Source organism: Spea bombifrons, chromosome 1 (assembly GCF_027358695.1).
Source record: "Spea bombifrons isolate aSpeBom1 chromosome 1, aSpeBom1.2.pri, whole genome shotgun sequence".
NCBI classification, from domain to species: Eukaryota; Metazoa; Chordata; class Amphibia; order Anura; family Pelobatidae; genus Spea; species Spea bombifrons.
The window spans coordinates 3,947,172-3,970,783 of NC_071087.1; the positions used below are offsets into that span (position 1 = coordinate 3,947,172).

A 23,612-nucleotide genomic window follows, 5' to 3' on the forward strand; every position below is an offset into this window, starting at 1 on the left:
TCATTAGCATCGCCATAAAGCGTCAGCAGATAAAGGGAAGGCTGTATGATAAGTCAGACCCGTCTAGAACCAATCGGAGTGCGGTGTGTGTAAGCAGAACACCTGCTAGTGATGAAATAGCGGTGGGCGGCCCCCGGGGGCCACATTCAGATTCAGTAGATCTCTACATCTGAATCGGCTGGTTTTGTCTGTGGTGTTGGGGGGGATTCTGTGGTTCCCTGACTGGAGGCTTCCAGGTGCGTCTGTGATCAGCGCGTTAACCCTTCGCGTCTCAGTAGCCTCCCCCCGTTCCAGCTCCAGCCGGCGATCGTGCGTAACGCGCGCCTGTTGTGCTGCCCGTGCTGTTTAGGTGGCGGTGACACGCGTGGAGCTTTGGCGTGTTCCGTGTTGTGGCGGCCCGTCAGACCCTCTGTCTATAGAATCTTCCCGACAGCCATATTTTCTATGTGACGGTGACTTCAACTTGTGTGGATTTGAATAAAATTGTGATATATTTAGAACTCTGTGTGAATATTTGTCGCTTTATGAGGAGCCGAGAATGTATCCGGCGCTTTACGTAACGCAGCGAGACCACCTGCCAGACACGGCCCCCCCCGGAGACCGCCAGAGACGCATTATTATAGAGACCTCCAACCTTAACCAGTCGTTGGTCTCGTCTTAGATTCAGGAGCTACATGCTTATCTTGGAAAATATAGAACGATGCAACACTCTCAGCCATCCCAGACTGCCAAGGTATGACATCATATCCCTGACCTCAGAAAGCCACACAGGCACCAGGTAGCGATGCTATAGAGACAGCGCTCAGAGCCCTGTAGGGTAAATGGGGTGGAATAAGGGAGAGGCATGAGCCCAATGAGCTGCTGGTGTGGCGGGTTGGTGGTCCTCTTGCAGGTGTAGTGGCCCCAAACCCCCCCCGGCGCTCCATGTCCTGCCATGTATTCACGCTGACATCTAGTGGCCGCAGTTGGTACGACGTTTGGCTCTGGCAGATTTCATGAAATATTTGTGTTTATTGTCATGGATGTTCTTTTTCTTGGCTAGTTATTTTATATAGCGCCAACATATTCCGCAACGCTGTACAACGGGTAAACAGCGCATAAAACCGGACATTCGGAAACAACAGGTGTGGATCTGCTATATTCAGTTCAAATAAGGCCTGAACCGGGGCGGAAAAAGTTTTTTTTTAATAGAAATCTTGCATAAGGCGAATGCTGTGGACAGAAGTCAGCTCAGACCCCCCCCCCCACACACACATTAGCTAAAAGCTCTCCTGTTTGTTTAAATGGGAGCGCTTTCCTGCCACTGATTGGCTGCTTTAAACAGGAGGAGGAGGGCAGCTGCTGCAGCAGATTCTACATCATTCAAGCTTTTTTTTTTTTTTTTTATATTTTTTTAATAATATATATACATAATTATATATAATATATATTCATTAGTCAGAGAGTCCCTCTGGGTGGATAAAACAGAGGCGCACTATTTTCCAGCAGAGCTGAAACACATAGCAATCGTGGTTTAAAAAGAAAATGGAATTGTTGATGTGAGATAATTAACCGTTTATTAATCAGTGAATATAAAACTATTTTTATTAAAGCTGCGCACGCGACAAGGACGTGTATTTCTATTGGCCGGTTGCCCGCGGCGTGTAATACTCATGGCTGCTCTTTAGAGTCCTTCTCGTAGTTGGACACCTCTATTAAGTTATGGTCAGGGTCCCGGAAATAAACGGATCGGATCTCCCCCACAGCTCCCGTCCGAGGTACCGGCCCTTCTTCCACGTGCACTCCGCATGCCTACAGGGGAAGACACAAAGGGAGGGAAGGAGGTCATCAAGGGAGGAAAAAATGCGGTATCAGTAGAGGAAAGAGGGCATCAAGGGAGGAAAGGAGGCATCAAGGGAGGAAAAAGGGCATCAGGGATTTGGGGCCAAAGAGAGGCTGGACAAAGAATCTGGTTAGGGTGTGTGAGCACAGTGTGGTTGCCCCGCTGCGGTGGCCGGGGAGGTACCGGGGAGGTACCTGCAGGTGCTCCAGCACCGCGCCGAGCGGCGTCTCTGTGATCAGACACAGGTCTGCGGAGCCCGGGGAGGGACGATGGGCCTTCGGCTCGAACTCTTTGCCGGCTTCGTGAAGATTTATCTTCTGGATCCCAAAGGACAGAGCTTTCCGGTTCCCCTGAAACAGAGGGCAGAGAGGGTCTGGCGGGGGATGGCTGTCATTGGCTGCATGGTTACAACTCCCAGTAGGCTCAGACTACACAGTGGGGGTGGTGGTTGAGGTGTAGTGGTTGCTAGAGGGCCGCGGGTGGGCCAGACCCGGTAGATCCGGCTTCAGTTAGGTTTATCATCAGGTACCCCTCTCACAGTAACAGGGCATCAATCCCAGACCTGCCCCAGTGGGGTTTTATAAAGATACCCCCGTGCCCCACCATCCCCCAGGCCTGCCTAGTTGCCGCACCCCCCCCCACACGTGGTACCTTGAACGTGGTCACCTCCATGCCCAGCACTTCTGTGTAGAAGTTGATGGTTCTATCCAGACTCTTCACGGTCAGAACCAAATGGTCCAGACGCTGAATACGGATCGGGGGCCGAGAGCTGGAGGCGCAGCGGACGAGGCGAGAGCAGACCTAGAACACAGAGCAACCACGCTTTGTATCATGTAGTGTGAGTGTGCTCTGGTACCTGGGCTCAGTGTATCATGAGTGTGCGCTCTGGTACCTGGGCTCAGTGTATCATGAGTGTGCGCTCTGGTACCTGGGCTCAGTGTATCATGAGTGTGCGCTCTGGTATCTGGGCTCAGTGTAGTGTGAGTGCGCTCTGGTACCTGGGTTCGGTGGACTGTGAGTGAGCTCTCGGTACATGGGCTTGGCGTAGTGTGAGTGAGCTCTCGGTACCTGGGCTTGATGTAGCGTGAGTGTAAGTGTATTCTGGTACCTGGGCTTGGCGTAGTGTGAGTGAGCTCTCGGTACCTGGGCTTGATGTAGCGTGAGTGTAAGTGTATTCTGGTACTTAGGCTTGGTGCAGTGTGAGTGAGCTCTCGGTACCTGGGCTTGATGTAGCGTGAGTGTGAGTGCATGCTGGTACCTGGGCTCGGTGGAGTGTGAGTAGTCGGCGCAGGGGCAGCATGGTGTCAGCACTCTGTCTGCAAGGAACCGACTGAATTAAAAGGGGATTTCACTTCCTTGTGGGGAGGAGCCGGGGGCGGAGCTGCCTGAACATAAATTAACCCCTTAATGACCCAACAAATCACTGGCACCAACAGGCACCACAAGTGATGTGGCCACCAGTCCCATCACACACAGCCAGCTTAATGTAAACTCCCACCTCCCTACATTTAAAACAGCGCCATTTCTAGGGTTTTAATAAGGAAAAGAATTGGATTATTGGTGGAAGATTGTAAGCTCCTGCGCGCCGGGCCCTCCTCACCTGCTGTCTCTGTTATGTTACATGCTACTTGTTATGTCCTGTCTACCCATTGTACAGCGCTACGGAATTCGACGGCGCTATATAAAACAATAATAATAATCCGATGCCTTGCTGCACCAACATAGAAAAATAGGTGGCCACATAACTGAGACTTCTGAGGTTTCTTCTTCTTCTGTCCTTCCATAGTTCATTTAGATTGTAAGCTCCTTTGACCACATCCCTTCCCTTTGGATTACGATACGCACTAGTTATGTCCTGTTTACCTGTTGTACAGCGATACGGTGTATGACGACGCTATATACATCAATAATGAGATTTCTACTACAAGCGTGACTTTTTTTTTCAACAAACTTTATTCAGTCACATTTACACACATGCAGAAATCGTCAATGTGCTGGAGTGACTTGTAGAAAAGGTGTTTGTTGGATGCGGTTTTATGAAAGATACGAAGGTCAATCGAATGAATGGATCCGTAAGTTGGGGGAGGGGAGGTGGGGGGGGCACGGAGGCAATCTGGATTCTTTTTTTTATGCACCAAGTCCTGATGGAGGGGTCATGTGACCATGCAACTTTTTTTTTTTAAATTTAAGAACAAAAAAAAAAAAAAAATGTCCTTTAAAAAAGCTCGACGTGACGTTATCTGCAGGAGAATTCTTTGTAAACTTATACAGCCCTTCACAAGACAAAAATATATTTCAATGTAAACAAAATGGGGGGAAAACAGCCACCTGAAAATAGAAATTTTCTTGAAAGGTGAAAAAAAAAAAAGAATCTAGAAGAAGAAAAAAAAAGTCAGCAGTTAGCTTTACAGCTTTGTTGAACCACAACTCCGATGACACTCAGCCATTACCGGTAGTTAGGAAGCTCAGTATTGCTCAAATAGTGGACAGTCTGATGGGGGAGGGAAAAAATAGATAAAAACAGGAGTTCTTGGTAACGATGGCGGTCAAATCCTTGAATCCAGTTTTAGCGCCGGCGGCTCCGTAATAAAAACAAAAAAAAAAAAAACACACCAGAAAATTCTTAACGTTCATCTACAGGTCCAAAAAAGCTGCTTCTTTACAGTATGCGGTGATCAAGCCGCAGAAGGGATTGTGGGTCATTTACATGCAAACCGGTGCAGCGGAGGTCATCTGGCATACGGGACGACGTTTTCTACGTACCACGTGGACAGCTGAACGGGGAAATCCTCGACCAAGGTGCTCACACAAAAAAAAAAAAAAAAAAGAAAAAAAAAAGCCAGAGTGGTGGAGCGGGCAACTGGCCGGGTCTCCGGATCTGTACTTTTTGATAACGCAGGTCGGGCATTACTCGATGAATCTGGCCTTTTTTACACGTCCGTCATCTCGTCCTCCAGCTCGGCGTCGTCCGCCTCGCCGTCCAGCTCGGCGTCTTCCTCCTCCTCCTCGTCGGACGTCGCGTCGGGATCATCTGCTTGGGAAAGGCACTTGGGGCACGAGCAAACAAAGAGGTAATTTTCCCTGCAAGCAGATGCGGTAAGGGGTTAAACGCACAAATCCGACTTTATAAAGTAACGGAGAGGAATTAAATAAACTCTGTATTATACATAAATAATAATATTATACAGAAAATATAATATAAATAATCACGGCAGAACGTGGGGTTTGGACACGGCTCCTGCACGGCAAACAGCGGGTATTAAGAGGGGCAAATGCATTATGGGGGGGGTTGAAAGTTTGGAGGGCCCACTCTGATAAGTGTGTGCATTAAGGGGCATTTGGTGGTTAGAGGGTCCCTTTAAGGCCCGTATTTTTGGCAGCCGGTAAGCCCAGCATTGTTTCCACTACCTGAGAATTTTGTGTCGACTGTGGCGGCTCCGGTCTCTCTGGCAGCAGTCCAGGTAACTGATGCAAATTTCCTGGGGGGAGGGGAAACATATCGCATTAAACAGATTTTACTGAAAGCGGGGGGGTTTATACGTTATTAGATATACGAGCACGAGAGCGGCGGACGGCAGCCGACGATGATCGACTGTCGTCTGGAGCAGAGGGCTCGGCTGACCCTGCATAACGTATAGTTAAATCAGACCTGCGCGTTATACAAGGAAGGGGAGAGGAAAGAGAGCGAGCGGAAGGGGAGAGGAAAGAAGAACCGCCACCGGTAACCTCTCCTAGTTAGTGAATAAAGCCGCTGCTGCCTGGAGCGGAGCTCCTACCTCCCCGGGCTGGATGTCCTCGACGGCCGTCAGATGAAGCAGAAAGTTGTTTTCCGGAAAAGAAGCCTCGGCGTTCGGCACACAGCTGTGGTTACCTGGAAGCCGGGGGGGGTTTGGATAAATTAGCCCGGAAAACATCATTAATTACAAAAAGAAATAAAAATGGCGTTTCACGGAGAGGGCGAAACGCGCGAGACTCACAGCAGCTCTGCAGCATGTACAGCCCGGACCCCTCGCAGTTCAGGAACTCGCCGGTCTCTGCAAAGCAAGGAGAAGCCGTGACGGCGGGAGAAAACAACGCGATTACCGCTAGGGCTGAGCGAGGAAGCTGCAGCTTCCCCCAGCAGGGGCATTTATGACGAAGCGCGCGGGGCGTGCGCCGTGAGTTTATTGGGGCGATCGCCCTCGCTGCTGACCTTTCTCTATGTCTTTGTACAGTTGGTCTATGAGGAGGTCCAGCTGCTCCCTCTCCCGGGCCGGGAGGTCCAAAGCGTCGCAGGCGTGAACCCACTGGCTCAGGGAGCTGCAAAGGAACGGGACACGGGTTTATATAGCGCCAACAGATTCCGTAGCGGTGTTACAAGCAGCGGAATCATTTAACAGAAGCAAACATTCCTACTGAAAGAGGGGCAACGGGCAGCTTGAGGGCGCAAACCGCTGAATAAAGGACGCGCTCTCAGTATTTATTGATTTTTATGGCGCCCTCATACGTCGTGGCGCTGTACAACGAGTAACGTACTGACCTCGTGCCGATTCCCTGCCCGTTGGTTCCGATAAGAGCGAACAGGGAGCGGAAGCCTTCTGGCGTGAACCACTGTGCGGGGAGGAACAGACGCCGCGTCAGAGACACTACAGGACCCCCTCCAGCGAAAGACCCCCGAACCGTGCCAAGATCTTTCAATCAGTACACCAAGAGTCAGGCCCGGACTGGGACAAAAAATAGGCCCGGGCATTTAAGCCTGAGCAGCCCATTTTTATTTATTTATTTATTGTTAAAGCCCACCCTTCATGTACCATCTTTGCATTTATTCATTCACACAAATCATTAACACATTCATTAATGCAGTCTCACAAATCATTCAAGCAATTCATCCTCACATGAATTCATTAATTGTCATACGCATTCACACAATTCATCCACACATTCATTCATTCATTCCCATACACATTCACACTACCCCTCTCCCCATCTTATCTGCCCCTTCTCACTATGATCCCCCTTTTCACTATGTAACCCCCTTCCCCACTTCTCAATATGTACCGCCTCTCACTATCTATCCCCTCTCCCCATTTCTCACTATCTAACCCCCCTCTCCCCCTTCTCACTGCACCCCCTCCCTCACCCTACTTACCTTGTTGCCGGAGCAAGCAGCGACCGCGGCAGGGCCGGATTAACTTAGGGGTTGATGGAGCTGCAGCTCCAGGCACCTACCTTAAAATAGGCCCAGTCAGGACCGGACTGACTGGGCCTATGCGGCCTCTATGGCCGCATTAACGCAGGGCCCCTGTAGCCCGCCACAACTGCGACCGGGTCCGCCACTCTAAGGGGCCGGGAAGCCCCCACCAGGGCCGGCCTTAGGGGTCTGCGGCCGCACAGGGCTTAAATTAAAACATCGGGGTTTTTTTTTACTTTATTTAACATCCTCCATGTTAAATAAAGTTAACAAAAACTTTATTTAACATGGAGGATGTTAAATAAAGTAAAAAAAAACAAAAAAAACAAAAAAAAAAAAACAGATGTTTAAACCCTGTGCAGCCGCACACCCGTAAGGCCGGCCCTGGTGGGGGGCTTCCCGGCCCCTTAGAGTGGCGGAATCGGTCGCAGTTGCGGCGGGCTTAAGGGGCAGGTGCCCCTTATATGCCCTGCGTTAATGCGGCCGTAGAGGCCGCATAGGCCCAATTGGTCCGGTCCTGACTGGGCCTATTTTAAGGTAGGGGCCTGGAGCTGCAGCTCCATCAGCCCCTAAATCAATCCGGCCCTGCCGCGGCCCGTGCTGTGCCGTGTCCGATGGCCAGTCCGGGCCTGCCAAGAGTTAAGGAAGGCAGATCGGCCCCATCTGGCCCCGTCTAGTCTGCTCGTTTCTCCTGCTGTAAAGACTCAGACCTAAATCTCGTTAGATTCAGGAGCCGTATGTCTATACCGTGCATGTTTAACTCCCCTCACTGTATTACCCTCTACCACTTCTGCTGGGAGGCTGATCCACTTATTTACTTCTTCGCAGTTAAAGTAAAGCTTCCTTACATTCCATCTATATTGTAACATTTCTTCTACAACATGACGGGGCTGATGCTGCATCCTCACTAGAGACCACACAAGCGGCCCCCCACCCCCCCCGCAGGTCTTCCGGTAGCAGCCGACCTGACGCTTTGTAGGCAAACCATGGTCACGTTAGTCTCACACGTGCAGCGCCGTCTGCAGGCTTACCCGGCTCACTCGCTCTTCATACAGGGCGTCCGTGAAAAGCTTGCGGAGCTGGTCCAGCTGTCCCTTAGAAGCCAAAACGAGGACGCAGAATATTTAAAAGGGAAATCACGTCTAAAACCCAGAAAACTCCGGGGAGCCAACGCTTTACGCCAGAAGTACCCGGGGTCATTTGATTTATTTTGGCTTCCGTTACCTTGAACTTGTCTCCAAGCAGCTTGTGGACGATCTCCTCCTCTTCGTTGGCCGTCTTGCTGCAGAACTGGGAGAAAAGCTGAAGCCAGCGGTCTCTGTCCTTGGCCTGTCGCCGTCACGAGACAAAATACCCCCCCGTGAGTCCGGCGAGAACCCAACCGACCCACGTCCCCCCTAAAGAGTAGTCCGCGAAGACCGCGGCTAGGATGGAGTTATTTCTGTTTGGTTTCCACGGAAAGGACCTGTGACCCCCCCCCCCACGATAATCATTATTCCTCCCCAGAGAGCACTCATCCAGAGTACTCGTCCCGCTGACAAACTAAAGCGTGTTTTTAAGCCTCCTACGTGACCTCTTGGAACAACACAGAGGACACCGGGAAAGCAGGACTCACCTGTTTGATGGTGGCCACCATTCTAGCCGTCAGCATAATACTGGCTGTCTCTGGAGGGTAGTGCATATTTCTACAACAGGGAGAGAACACCCAGCAGATCAGCAACGTGGTAGAACTTGGCTAATCTGCTATGAGGTACATCCCAAAATATAGAGCCCCGCCCACCACCAGCTAGTCTCGTCAAAGCTCAATGACATCATAACATCACAAGCATTATGTGATGAGCTAATTCACATACCGGCCGGCGTGGTCTGATCTACGGAGAAAAGCGAATAACGAGTAACTTACCGCCAGGCCTCTTCCAGCTTGTTCAAGGGATGCGAAGGGTTATCCCGGGACGGCCCCAGACACAGGACCTGGTGGTACTGCTCTGCTGCAGCTTCCAGGCACTCGGCGCTGCAGTAGGACACCTGAAGACAAGGTCACAGAACATTCAATGTTGAGTTTAGGAAACTTAAAGCGCACAATGAAAATATTCTACGGCACGGCCGCCTTTCAGACCTGGCACCGAGGACACTGCTGGTGCAGCCCGTTCTGTACAGCGCAGAGTTCAGGGTACGGCAGGACGACATGGACATTCCCAGAGAGTCTTTGGGCGTTCTCCTCGGCCGTCTCCAGGGATCGCAGGCAGTGGTCGCAAGCTACAGAACGAGACGTTCATTAAAACGCGACCCAACGGTCCCAACGTCAGGATGTTTCCCTCCAAACACAACGGGGCAAGAACTTTAATTGCCCCAGCCGGCCGCGGCCAATGGAACGAGGTAGAGCATGGCGGGACTCTCCCACACAAAGCGGGACAGTTGGGAGGCATGCAAAGACCTGATAAATGATAGAACGTCATTCTGGTGCAGGAAGAAAGTACGGGAGGCAGATCTCACCTCTATACCTGTACAGCGCGTTCCACTGAAACTGAGACGACACCAAAGGCTTCTCCCGAAATATCGTCTCCCCTTTCCGGATACTCCGGGTGGCAAACAGTCCCTTTCCCTGAAAAACAATCATCACCATCACCGGCAGAAACCACAGAACTTCACATCCGAGCGTCCAGCGATCCGAGCGTCCAGAGCGGGAGGGGAGAGGAAAGAAAGCGAGCGATCCGGGGCATGGTGCGATTAGATGGGGGCCAGATGGGGCCGATCTGCCGGCAGCTTCCATAGCAGATAAATGAATGCACATAAACCTGGTTACTCGTGAGGCACCCGGAGCAGGTTTTGGACGTTTATTTGTACTCGCTCTGTGGGGGAAGGGACCGCGCGGAGGCAGATCACATCGTTTGCTGCCCCCAGCGCGCGGGGTGTTTTTTTGCCCTCCTCTCAGGTAAGCGGGACTGTCTGCTTTGTACTTTTCCCATTCGGTGGGGCAGTTTTCAGCGCTCCCCGTTCACTCAGTAGGCGCTGCGGTGTCTTTTGTACCCCCCTACGGCAGGTGGGGAAGATATCAGCGCCCCCCCAAAACCAGTCTGTACGCTATGCACCCCTAATTGGAGCCCCTCCCCCAATAGGAGATACAGCTTTCTGTAACCCCCTTCCCACGGGGGGGTCTCTCCCATGTACCCTCCGAACAGCTGGGGCAGTCCCCCGAGTGCACCCCCTGCCGGCGGGCCGGTGCCCCGCGAACCCCGCGGTAGGTGGAAGAGTATCCCGTGTGCCGCCTCCCATTGGCTGCGGGTGTTTTCTCCAGGCGTTCCCGGCGTTGCTTTGTTCTCGGTCCCCGGAGGAGCGGGAGATGCCGTCTACCCCGCAAGCGCCGGCGTCCTGAACGCTTTTCCCGGCGAATTATCTCGCCGGTAACGCTTCCCCCCTCCCCCGGATGCCGCCCGTACCTTGCCAGTGTTGATGAAGCGGACCTCCGCCAACCGGCGGGCATCCTCCGGCCTCGTACAAAAGGCGAACACGTCGCACATGGAGGCGGCCATGATGGGAGGGTCGGTGCGTGACCTCTAACCCGGAAACAGCTGATTCGCCTGAGTGGGAGAAGAGGGAGTAGCGGAGAGCGGATGTCGCCCGGCTCCGGGACCCGTAAAGGTTTCATTTACTTTACCCAGTGACCAGATCTCTGTGCGGGACCTCAAGCCCTGATACCCCCCCTGCTCCCCCCGATAGATACCCCCCCCTCTGCTCCCCCGATAGATACCCCCCCCTCTGCTCCCCCGATAGATACCCCCTCCTCTGCTCCCCCGATAGATACCCCCCCTCTGCTCCCCCGATAGATACCCCCCTCTGCTCCCCGGATAGAGACCCCCCCCTGCTCCCCCGACAGATACCCCCCCTGCCCCCCCGACAGGTACCCCCCCGATAGATACCCCCCTCTCTGCTCCCCCGATAGATACCCCCCCTCTGCTCCCCCGATAGATACCCCCCCTCTGCTCCCCCGATAGATACCCCCCCTCTGCTCCCCCGATAGATACCCCCTCTCTCTTCCCCGATAGATACCCCCCCTCTGCTCCCCCGATAGATACCCCCTCTCTGCTCCCCCAATAGATACCTCCTCTCTCTTCCCCCGATGGATACCCCTCTCCCTCCCCCATGGATACCCCTCTCCCCTGATACCCCTCTCCTCAATGACAGACGTCCTCGCACATTTCTCATAAATGTGAGGATTTTCCTACTTTGGAAAGTCTCTAGTAAAGTTACAGCCCCCCCATGCCAAAAAAAAAAAAATAGTTTTAAAAAGTGATGGGAAAATAGTAATTTTTCATAAAAATCCTGGTGATAAAGCTGGAGGACTTCCAATCAGGGCGATTTAATGAATATATTTCCGGGTTTTCCCCCATTGGCAGTCGCCGCGTACAATTTATATACATAGAAAACTGCGGAAAATGAGTTTTTTGATGTTTTTTATTTCCGTCACAGAAAACGTCTCACATTCATGATTACAAATGCTAATTGAGAACGAGGGGAGTGACGGCTGAACAGACGCAGTAAGCAGATGAAAACTCCTCCGGTCCTGTAGTGTCAGAGTCCTGGTCCATTAGGGGTTAATGATCTCAGTCCCAATAGATTGTATATTCAGTGTACTCGTACGTAGATGCCCCAGCACGTCCACATATTTCACACACTTTGTCGGGGTCATCTTCACTACTGGACTCTGCTTCAACCTCAGAGGAGTCGCTGCTCGATGATGATGACGAAATGGGAACGATGGCGTCCCACGGTGTCCCGTCTGCGTCTGTCATCCCTCTGGTGCTGCAATTGTCTACTCGTTTGTTTCCCTTGGGTTTTATGGTACTGAAGAGAAAGAGAACATTGAGATTGTTACGGGAAGGTCAGTGATGGATCTTCAGGTTTATGGCTGAGTGAAGTCCTCATACAGGACAACCTCAGACGTTCCTTCAAAGATGTCAGTAAACACCCGGCCCGTTATTCCGGGACTAGGTCACATTTTATAAAAGACTCACCTGAGTTCAGGGCCGGTCTGTGGAGACTCGCTTTCCGGTGGAATGGAGACAATGGTGTCTGGTGGAGCAGAGTCTCTCGTTGGTCCAGCATCAACTTTCCCACCGGTTCCCTGACATTTCCTGGACCTGACGAGGAAAGGAAATATTATTATTGCTTTCGACCAACTTTCTGCTTCAGGGAGTCTTTGGCTGCAGTTGATCCCCTTTTATGAAGCCAAGAGAGAAAAAGATGGAAAGTGACGACAAAAGCTTTTGGGACCTCAGAGGTCTCTTCTTCAGATGGAAACTTACTTTTCGTTCTTTCTAATGACGGCTCTGATCAAACTGATCACACTATATATCAGAAAGGGCGCGAAACCACTGATCAGGAGGAGATACACTCTGTACATTATAAACGCCTCCGTCTGATCTTCACGATCCTCCTCATCTTCGGGTAAAGGTCTCTCCCCCGAAGACACGATGAAACTCAGCGAAATAAGTGCTAAGATGGAGCTGCAGCTTCCCATGTTTGCTGTGATTTGCTTCACACTGAGCTCTGCACGGAGCGTCTCACTTGTTACTAGTGGGGCTATTATGACATCATCATTCCGCTTGTGGCGTCACAATAGCCAGTTGCCTCTAACACAGAGAACGTTTAGAAGCCTATGATGTCACAGATTGCCACGGTAACTGCTTAGCTTGTGTACTGAGAGCTTATAGTTTATGTATTAACCCCTTCATGACCAAGAGGTTAGACTGCATATACGTGAAGGTTTCTGTGTAGTTTAACACAGCAGGTAGAGGAAGAAGCCATCGTTCTATGCTGGGGATTATGATTATACATCGTAGAGATTGTGCATAGAATCCGCATGTACAGAGATGAAAGGGTTAATAATGTTTCCATGGAATGATCAGAAGGTAAGTAACAAAATGTATCCAAATAGTGACCAGCGAGAAAATAAATTTAAACTGATGTATTTCTTTTTTTCTATTTTTTTTTAATTCTCTTTATTTGATTATTCGATACAAATAATAAATTACAATAAAAGACCAATGACATCAAAAGAAAGAAAAAACACATTCACTGTATTCTTGGGATTAGTTTATAACCTGTATATTGGGAGGGTGAAGTTTAAACCTCCCCTATTAGGATTTAACCCATTATATACTGATACGTTGGGAACCCATACATACATAATAGTCCGATGGAAAACGTTATATGTTTTTATCATTTTCTCTACCTGGTGTTCTTAACCTCGTAAAGGAAATGTCTCTATATACTACAATATATCTGTTGAGTTCAGGCCTATTCAGTCATATTTTTATCATGTCCAAACATTCCTCCCAGATTTTATGCTTTTTTGGTGATATAGAATTATTTCTACGAGTTCCCAGTTCCATTCTAAGTTGGAACTCGAATTGTTTTTCAAATTTATACCATTGTAATTCCCCTTTTTTCCCCAATCTCGAGCTATTATTATTTTTTTAGCCGCTGAGCAGCTCTGTAATGTAAATGCTGATTTTGATTGGGACATAGTAGGCCAAGTTCTATGTAGGAGAACCGATGCAGGAGTTCTAGGTATATCGATATTACTGACTCTCTTCAGAAAATCTAAAACTTTATCCCAAACGTTTCACAAATGTTTACATCTCCACCATATATGAACGTGAGACCCGTAACATTCTTCAGATTTTTTGAGTGTGGATATATTCGAGCTGATACGGCGGGAACATAATACCATCTGTTTAAAAGTTTATGAAGAGTTTATATTAAAGAGAGATCATGTACCTACTTAGTGGCTTTCTCCAATAAAGTGTGCCGTTCTTCTTGTGACATCGGAAGATTCAGATCTTTTCCCCATTTTGGGTTTATTGGTAGAGGATTCTCTTTTAAAGCTATACATTTAACACACCTGGCATGTGCTTTTTTTTCTTCAATATAAGGTTTTTGAAAAATCTTTACAATTTCTTCTTTCAATTCTCCACTTAAAGAGTCTAGATGATTATTTAGACATTTTTTTTACCCTAAAATATTTAAAGATATTAGAGCTAGGAAAATTGTATGCTTGCTTTAATATAGGGAAGGATTTAATCTTCCCGTCTAACATTATATCCTCAATAGTCCTTATAATAGATTCAAGCAGTTGGATGTTCAAAGAGTTAATTATTTCGTCTTTAAGACCTATTTTCTCCTTAATTGAGTACCACACTGGAATTATCTTCTCTAGGATCATATTCTTTCCTGTAACTTTTTAAATTATCTCGGCAGAAGGAATCGACCGTACGATGGAATTTAAGTTTTTCATGTGACTGAGACTGGTTGAGAGCTGGCGATATGTAATCGTAATCCGGCCTCTTGGTATTGCTGGATCAATGGGAAGCCTGTTCCTCCCTTAGAGATTTTAGAAGCTAAGACGTCTTTGCTTATCCTCGGTTTACTACCCTTCCACATGAAATTTTGAAAACTAGTTTGGCGCATTGCTAACCAACTAGGGGGTATAGGTAGCGGGATCATCCCAAAAAGATAGATCCATTTAGGAAGAACATAGGACTTTAGAATGTTGATGCGGCCCCACCATGTAAAGTTCAGTGATTTCCATTCTTTAAGAAGTTTATTGGTATCTTTTAATAGATGTAAAAAATTCACTTCCGTGATTGTATTTCTTTTTTTAGGAATGATAATTCCAAGATATGTGTATTCGTCTTTTGCATCTACTAACTGGTAGTTTTCCGGATTATATCTGTGGTTTGATGGTCTATATTTATGTATTGAGCTACGGTTTTATCTAGATTTCATTTGCAGTTGGAAACATCACTAAATCTATCCGCCTCGTGCATGAAGGCCTCAATAGAAGCTAACGGATTCGTCCGAGTGATGATGACATCATCTGCGTATGACACAACTTTTAATTGTTGGAGCCCCTTGATGTAAATATTATGACGAATGTTAGTGGCAAAGGGTTCCAAAGATAAAATATACAACATAGGGGAAAGAGGACATCCCTGTCTAGTGCCGTTGTGAAGATTAAACCACTCTGAGCATTTATTTATTCATACTACTCTAGCGCTTGGGGCGGTATATAGCGCCATTATTGCACCCTGTATCCAATCCGTTATTCCAAATACATTTAGTACATTACTCAGAAACCTCCATCCAACCCTGTCGCATGCTTTTTCTGCATCGAGTGATAGAGTCAACAAAGAAAGGTTATTCCTTTGCGCATAATCCAAGGTATCTATCAGACGTCTAATATCGTTGCTAGAGTCTCTTCCCGGAACAAATCCAATCTGATCTATATGAATTATGGAATTAAGAATCAATTTTATTCTTTCTGCTAGAATAGATGAATATAACTTCACATCTACATTGATCGGGGAAATCGCTCGATAGTTTGTTACACGTTCTGGGGATGTACCGTATTGGCTCGAATATAGGCCGCACTTTTTTCCCCCACTTTAGGTCTTTAAAGTGGGGGTGCGGCCTATATTCGGGGTCTAGCGCCCGACACCCGGGACATGCAGTCCCGGGCGCCGGGCAGGCAGTGGGGTTAGGATACAGATCCCCCGCAGCGGTGCAGGGGACCTGCATACTACTCCCCGATACGCTCAGACAGCCTCCCCTGCCAGCACTTCCCAAGGGGGGGTGCCGGCACAGGAGGTTGTCTAAGCGCATCGTCCGCACAATGCGTTTTACCACCTCCCCCGGGACTTACCGGAGCAGACTCCCGGGTGTCTTGCGGGGTCGGCGGGGGACATCTACGCAATACGCGTATACAACTTCCGTTGTATACGCGTATTGCGTAGATGTCCCCCGCCGGCCCCGCAAGACACCCGGGAGTCTGCTTCGGTAAGTCGGGGGGGGGCAGAGGAGGACATTGGTAGCATATCTCGGGGAGGGAGGACAGTGGTAGTATATCTCGGGGGGGGGACAGAGTGGCAGCATATCTCGGGGGGGGACAGAGTGGCAGCATATCTCGGGGAGGGAGGACAGTGGTAGCATATCTCGGGGGGGGACAGTGGCAGCATATCTCGGGGAGGGAGGACGGTGGCAGCGTATCTCGGGGGGGGGGCAGAGGAGGACAGCGGCAGCGTATCTCGGGGAGGGAGGACAGCGGCAGCGTATCTCGGGGAGGGAGGACAGCGGCAGCGTATCTCGGGGAGGGAGGACAGTGGCAGCATATCTCGGGGGGGGACAGAGTGGCAACATGTTTTTTTGGTGCTTTTTTAAAGAAAAAAACTTTTTCTTTAAAAAAGCACCAAACTTTTAGGGTGCGGCCTAAATACGGGGGCGGCCTATATCCGAGCCAATACGGTATTTGGTTTCAAAATTGGTATAACATTAGGTTGCAACATCTCTTTAGGGCAACATCCTGTCTGAGCAATTTCATTAAAAGTCTCCGATAGATGATTTATTATATCGGATTTAAATACTTAAAAAAAATTATAAACCCATCAGGGCCAGGGGTTTTATATTTTAAGTTTTTTATGGCTTTATTTATTTCTGTTTTCTCTATTGGTCTATTGAGAGTCTGTTTTTGCGTCTCAGAGATGGTTGGCATATTGGAGTTTGATAGATAATCTATAATATGTTCTTCCAGAGGAATTTTAGGAAGAGTATAGAGTGTTTTGTAGTCGTCTCTAAATCTTTCTGTGATCTCATCCGGAGATCTGTATATTTTATTTCCACTTTTTATCTTGTCTATTCTATTTTTGCCAATATTTTTCTTGAGTTGATTAGTCATGAATTTATCTGACTTATTATTTTTATAGTAGACGCGAGTTCTCATTTTATCCATATTTTTTATAGTTCTCTCTAATTCTATTTGATTTATGGAGTTACGTATTTCGCTAATTTGTCTCGTATCATCCTCTGTCGGATTTAATTTATTTATAGCTGACATCTTATATAGAGAGATATATAAATCTGATCTACATTTCACAAATGTTGCCTTGTTTGGTTTTTTTTAATCTTAATTAGATAGCCTCTTATGACCGCTTTATAAGCAGTCCATCTAATAGACAAAGTTGGATCTTCGGATTTATTCTCGGAGAAAAATAATTTTGTCGTGAATCAATTCATTGAATAATAAATACGATCACATTAAATTATCTTACAGTAATTAAATAAATACATTTATAAAAATTGTTTTATATTTAATATTACCGTATTTGCTCGATTATAAGACGACCCTGATTATAAGACGACCCCCCAAAATCTGAATATTAACTTAGGAAAAAAGAAAAAGCCTGAATATAAGACGACCCCAAAGGAAAAAAGTTTTACTAGTAAATGTTAATTCATGTAAACTATTTTTTTTAATAAAAGCTATGATTGAGAAAAATATTTTTTTTTTGTTTTTATTTCTTTTATATTTTCTATTGTATTTTCCAACCTGTCCCCCAGTTACGCACATCTGCCCCCAGGCTTGCCACACCAATATGGCACTGTGGCCCATGATATGCCTTTTAACCCTCTATATGCCACTGTGCCCCATGGTATGCCTTTTGACCCCCTATGTGCCACTCTGCCTCCAGAAATGCCTTATACCCCTATATCCCATTCTGGCATTTAGGGGGTTAAAATGCATATTATGGGGCAGAGTGGCATATAGGGAGGTATAAGGCATTCCAGGAGGCAGAGTGGCATTAAGGGAGTTAAAAGGCATTATATAGAGCACTCTGCCTCCAGAAATGCCTTATACCCCTATATGCCACTCTGGCATTTAGGGGGTTAAAAGGCATATTATGGGGCAGAGTGGCATATAGGGAGGTATAAGGCATTTCAGGAGGCAGAGTGCACTATTAAATGCCCCCTTAACGCCACTCTGCCTCCTGAAATGCCTTATACCTCCCTATATGCCACTCTGCCCCATAATATGCCTTTTAACCCCCTAAGTGCCAGAGTGGCATATAGGGGTGTAAGGCATTCCAGAAATGCCCTACACACACACACACACACACACACACACACACACACACACACACACACACACACACACACACACACACACACACACACACACACACACACACACACACACACACACTTACTTACCGGTGCTTCCAATTTCCTGCTGTATTGCCGGGGCAGCGGGTTGACGTCTCATTCCGCGGCAGCCGGAAGGAGGTGGAGTTGGCAGCGGGGGTTTGTATGCGTCCGTCGCAAATACCTTCCCCGGCTGTCAGAGATCAGGAACTCTGGAACAATGATCTCTGACAGTCGGGGAAGGTATTTGCGACGGACGCATACAAACCCCCGCTGCCAACTTCACCTCCGGAAGCACCGGTAAGTGTGTGTGTGTGGGGGGGGGGCGACGACAGGAGGATCCAGGTCCCCTGCAGCGGTGCGGGGGATCTGGATCTTAGTCTCCTAATCAGACCTCTATTTGAGGTCTGATTAGAAGACGACCCCGATTATAAGACGAGGTGTATTTTTCAGAGCATTTGCTCTGAAAAAAACCTCGTCTTATAATCGAGCAAATACGGTAAATCTAAAGATTGTGTTTAAATGAAAAAATTATCATCGTGGACTATTTCCACGTAGTGTTAAAGTGCTTATGACAAATAAGATGAATAAATAAATATTTGTATAAATATAAATCTGTGAAGTGTGTCCACATGTGATCAAAGCGTTTAAAAATAATAATTATTTTATATATTGTAATGTGCAATTGAGTGAAAAAATTTCGCATGCGGAACCTATCCACATGAACATTAAAGTAAAAAAATAAAATGTATCAATGTGAAATGTGTCCACATATTGTAAAGTGCATTAAGTGCAGAAGTTTCCCGTGCGGAACATATCGGCGTGAAAATTAAAGTACTAAAAAAATAGAAGAAGAAAGGGAAAAAAAAATGTAATCAAAAATGTGATCGTTAATTCTATGAATTTAACTTCAAATTTGCAGGGTGTAGATCCCTCTAAATATATAAATATACCACCATGGAATATATCCACATAATATTATATATTAAAAAAAACGAAGGAAAAAGAAAAAAAATTTCTATATTTATAATCACCGCTATATTGAATATCTAACAGGTGTTAGTGGGGTATGGGCACTGGGGGGGAGGTGTTAGTGGGATATGGGCACTGGGGGAAGGTGTTAGTGGGGTATGGGCACTGGGGGAAGGTGTTAGTGGGGTATGGGCACTGGGGGAAGGTGTTAGTGGGGTATGGGCACTGGGGGGAAGGTGTTAGTGGGATATGGGCACTGGGGGGAAGGTGTTAGTGGGATATGGGCACTGGGAGAAGGTGTTAGTGGGATATGGGCACTGGGGGGGAAGGTGTTAGTGGGATATGGGCACTGGGGGGAGGTGTTAGTGGGGTATGGGCACTGGGGGAAGGTGTTAGTGGGATATGGGCACTGGGGGGAAGGTGTTAGAGGGATATGGGCACTGGGGGGGAGGTGTTAGTGGGGTATGGGCACTGGGGGGGAGGTGTTAGTGGGATATGGGCACTGGGGGGGAGGTGTTAGTGGGATATGGGCACTGGGGGGGAGGTGTTAGTGGGATATGGGCACTGGGGAGAAGGTGTTAGTGGGATATGGGCACTGGGGGGAAGGTGTTAGTGGGATATGGGCACTGGGGTAGGAAGGTGTTAGTGGGATATGGGCACTGGGGGAAGGTGTTAGTGGGGTATGGGCACTGGGGGGAGGTGTTAGAGGGGTATGGGCACTGGGGGGAAGGTGTTAGTGGGGTATGGGCACTGGGGGGGAGGTGTTAGAGGGATATGGGCACTGGGGTAGGAAGGTGTTAGTGGGATATGGGCACTGGGGGGAGGTGTTAGTGGGGTATGGGCGCTGGGGGGGAGGTGTTAGTGGGGTATGGGCACTGGGGGGAAGGTGTTAGAGGGATATGGGCACTGGGGTAGGAAGGTGTTAGTGGGATATGGGCACTGGGGGGGAGGTGTTAGTGGGATATGGGCACTGGGGGAAGGTGTTAGTGGGGTATGGGCGCTGGGGAGAAGGTGTTAGTGGGATATGGGCACTGGGGGAAGGTGTTAGTGGGATATGGGCACTGGGGGGAAGGTGTTAGTGGGGTATGGGCACTGGGGTAGGAAGATGTTAGTGGGATATGGGCACTGGGGGAAGGTGTTAGTGGGGTATGGGCACTGGGGGGAGGTGTTAGAGGGGTATGGGCACTGGGGGGAAGGTGTTAGTGGGGTATGGGCACTGGGGGGAAGGTGTTAGTGGGATATGGGCACTGGGGGGAGGTGTTAGTGGGATATGGGCACTGGGGTAGGAAGGTGTTAGTGGGATATGGGCACTGGGGGGAGGTGTTAGTGGGGTATGGGCGCTGGGGGGGAGGTGTTAGTGGGGTATGGGCACTGGGGGATGGTGTTAGTGGGGTATGGGCACCCGGGGAAGGTGTTAGTGGGGTATGGGCACTGGGGGGAGGCTGTGATAAAGGAGATCTAAGAGATCATACGTAGGGGTTGCCTCGCTAGTGAGGGGGTCCCGGCACTCTGGAATGGGCCCCTAAGACTCGTGATGGTGGCCCTGGTGGCTCCCCCACCATCTCAGGTCCACATTTTCTAGTTGCCCTTGGATGGATGGAGCCCAGTAAAATCCCAGAATGGAAATCTCTTCTTCAACACAGGTGACTCGCGACATATAAGAATCACACGGATGCAGATTATACGGGACTTTTATTCATAGAACCTCACAGCAGGATCTCTGTGTAATACCCCTGGGGGCTGCAGATCTCTGTGTAATACCCCTGGGGGCTGCAGATCTCTGTGTAATACCCCTGGGGGCTGCAGATCTCTGTGTAATACCCCTACGGAGCTGTGGATCTCTGTGTAATAACCCCTGGGGGCTATGGATTTCTGTCTAATACCTTTATCATTATCATAATTATTAATATTACTGCTAATAAACTTATTATTATTACTATTATAATTATTATTAAAACTCATTATTGTTACTATTATTACCAATACTTTTATTAATACTATTACCATTATTGTTACTAATATTGTTATTATTATCATTATTGTAACTATTATAATTAGGGTAAATCAATATTTATTGGAAGTTTCACATTTTTCAGGGGTACAGAAAAAAAAAGTGGGGAAGGAAAAATAAATGGGGAACACAGTCACCAATACAGTATTCACGAGGTAACAGCAACAGGCAAACAGCCGCACAGTATCACGTGAGATGAACAGACAGTGGAAGCACAGCCGCTATATGCCAAACCAGTATGCATGCGTGATCGCAACCCATATGGGGAGCAGGAAACACCAGGGCATCACGGGAGGGATCCCAGCAGTTAGCGTGCGGCGGCAAATTGTAAAAGCATCCCAGTAGAGACATACAGGGAACTTGACGCATGGACAACGCCACCGTGACATGCACGGCAAGGCACAACAGTGTATCCTATGGTGACACATGGTTACAGAAGTGGGGCAGAGAGATAGGTGCGTGCGGTCCCAAAAGGAAGGGAGTAGAAGGAGAGGAAAAGAAGAGGAGGAGAGAGAAGAAGAAGAAAAAAAAAAGGGGGGGGTGGATGGGGCAATAGGGGAGAGGGATAGAAGGAAGAGCTCATCATGAATCCACAACGTTCACGCGGGCGGCGTGTCAAACAGGGAGCTGCGTCCCATATACCCAGGTGACGAGGTGTTTAGACGACGCGTCTGAGGCGGAACATATCAGCTCGTCAGGGGTCCTGGTCTTCTCAACGCGTTGAAACCATTCCCGAACCGTGTGTGTGTGTGGGGGGGGCAGGATCCCCCCAGTGTAAGGGGATCAGGGACTTAGCCGCAGTTACCAAGTGACGGATCACAGAGGCTTTGTACCATTTAATCGGGTAAGGCATGTGATGAAGGAGCAAAAAGTAAGGGGGGATAGGGTTATCGGAGAGGTTCTGTAAAAACGAGTGACCAGTTGACCAGGAAGGGCGTATGCGTGGGCAGTCCCACCAAAGGTGGAGAATGGAACAGGGCGGAGAGCCGCATCTCCAGCACGCATCCGAGACAGCAGAGTTGAAGCGAGCAGTAGCTGCTGGGGATCGGTACCACTGGGCGAGTAGTTTGTAGGACATTTCTTGGTCCCTATTGCTAATCGAACAGCGGTGTGCAAGAACAGACATCTTCTCCCACTGGGCCTCCGAGAAGACCATGCACAGAGGAGACTCCCATTAGCCCATGAAGGAAGAGATGGTCAGCCAGGGTAGGGACCGGGTAGGGAAGCCCAAAAGAGCATCATAAGTATTATAATTATTACTACTTTTATTATTATTACCATTATAATTATTAATATTATTACTCTTATTGTTAATACTATTACTATTATTATTATCATTATTATTATTATTATAGCTATTATAATTATTATTACTAATACTCTTATTATTATTATTAATATTATTATTATTATTATTATTATTATTATTTTGGCTGATGTCGGCCAAATCTGTGTAACTTTGTACATCTGATTATTTGGTTCTGGATGCCAGATGTGCGGCTCGCAGGGGCGGTTCGGATTTATATGCAGTCTACAGATAACGATGTATGATATACTGATAGAATGCGCGTCTCCTTTATATTTATATATAGTATATATAGTCCGCATATAATGATGTATGATATACTGATAGAATGCGCGTCTCCTTTATATTTATATATAGTATATATAATCCACATATAATGATGTATGATATGCTGATAGAATGCGCGTCTCCTTTATATTTATATATAGTATATATAGTCCGCATATAATGATGTATGATATGCTGATAGAATGCGCGTCTCCTTTATATTTATATATAGTATATATAGTCCGCATATAATGATGTATGATATGCTGATAGAATGCGCGTCTCCTTTAGGTTTATATATAGTATATATAGTCCGCATATAATGATGTATAAGATGCTGATAGAATGCGCGTCTCCTTTATATTTATATATAGTATATATAGTCCGCATATAATGATGTATGATATGCTGATAGAATGCGCGTCTCCTTTATATTTATATATAGTATATATAGTCCGCATATAATGATGTATAAGATGCTGATAGAATGCGCGTCTCCTTTATATTTATATATAGTATATACAGTCCACATATAATGATGTATAAGATGCTGATAGAATGCGCGTCTCCTTTATATTTATATATAGTATATATAGTCCGCATATAATGATGTATGATATGCTGATAGAATGCGCGTCTCATTTATATTTATATATAGTATATATAGCCCGCATATAATGATGTATAAGATGCTGATAGAATGCGCGTCTCCTTTATGTTTATATATAGTATATATAGTCCGCATATAATGATGTATAAGATGCTGATAGAATGCGCGTCTCCTTTATATTTATATATAGTATATATAGTCCGCATATAATGATGTATGATATGCTGATAGAATGCGCGTCTCCTTTATATTTATATATAGTATATATAATCCACATATAATGATGTATGATATGCTGATAGAATGCGCGTCTCCTTTATATTTATATATAGTATATATAATCCACATATAATGATGTATGATATGCTGATAGAATGCGCATCTCCTTTATATTTATATATAGTATATATAGTCCGCATATAATGATGTATAAGATGCTGATAGAATGCGCGTCTCCTTTATATTTATATATAGTAC

General features: G+C 47.2%; 2 protein-coding genes across 2 annotated transcripts; both read right to left on the reverse strand.

The window, feature by feature from the left end:
• Positions 1–1,530: 1,530 nt before the first annotated feature.
• GLOD5 (glyoxalase domain containing 5) lies at positions 1,531–3,193 on the reverse strand. Its single transcript, XM_053458081.1, has 4 exons — positions 3,081–3,193; positions 2,474–2,623; positions 2,017–2,172; positions 1,531–1,791 (listed from the first exon to the last, which is right to left on the reverse strand). Exons 1-4 carry the CDS (start codon positions 3,120–3,122, stop codon positions 1,651–1,653), a joined length of 489 nt encoding a protein of 162 aa, XP_053314056.1. The 5' UTR covers positions 3,123–3,193; the 3' UTR covers positions 1,531–1,650.
• A 1,499-nt stretch (positions 3,194–4,692) lies between these two features.
• Positions 4,693–10,536, reverse strand: LOC128477540 (histone-lysine N-trimethyltransferase SMYD5). Its single transcript, XM_053458079.1, has 13 exons — positions 10,430–10,536; positions 9,486–9,594; positions 9,109–9,248; positions 8,896–9,017; positions 8,608–8,677; positions 8,217–8,321; positions 8,024–8,086; positions 6,342–6,412; positions 6,015–6,121; positions 5,800–5,856; positions 5,599–5,693; positions 5,231–5,301; positions 4,693–4,903 (listed from the first exon to the last, which is right to left on the reverse strand). The coding sequence occupies exons 1-13, from the start codon at positions 10,520–10,522 to the stop codon at positions 4,753–4,755; spliced, it is 1,254 nt and encodes a 417-aa protein (XP_053314054.1). The 5' UTR covers positions 10,523–10,536; the 3' UTR covers positions 4,693–4,752.
• Between the last annotated feature and the right edge of the window lie 13,076 nt (positions 10,537–23,612).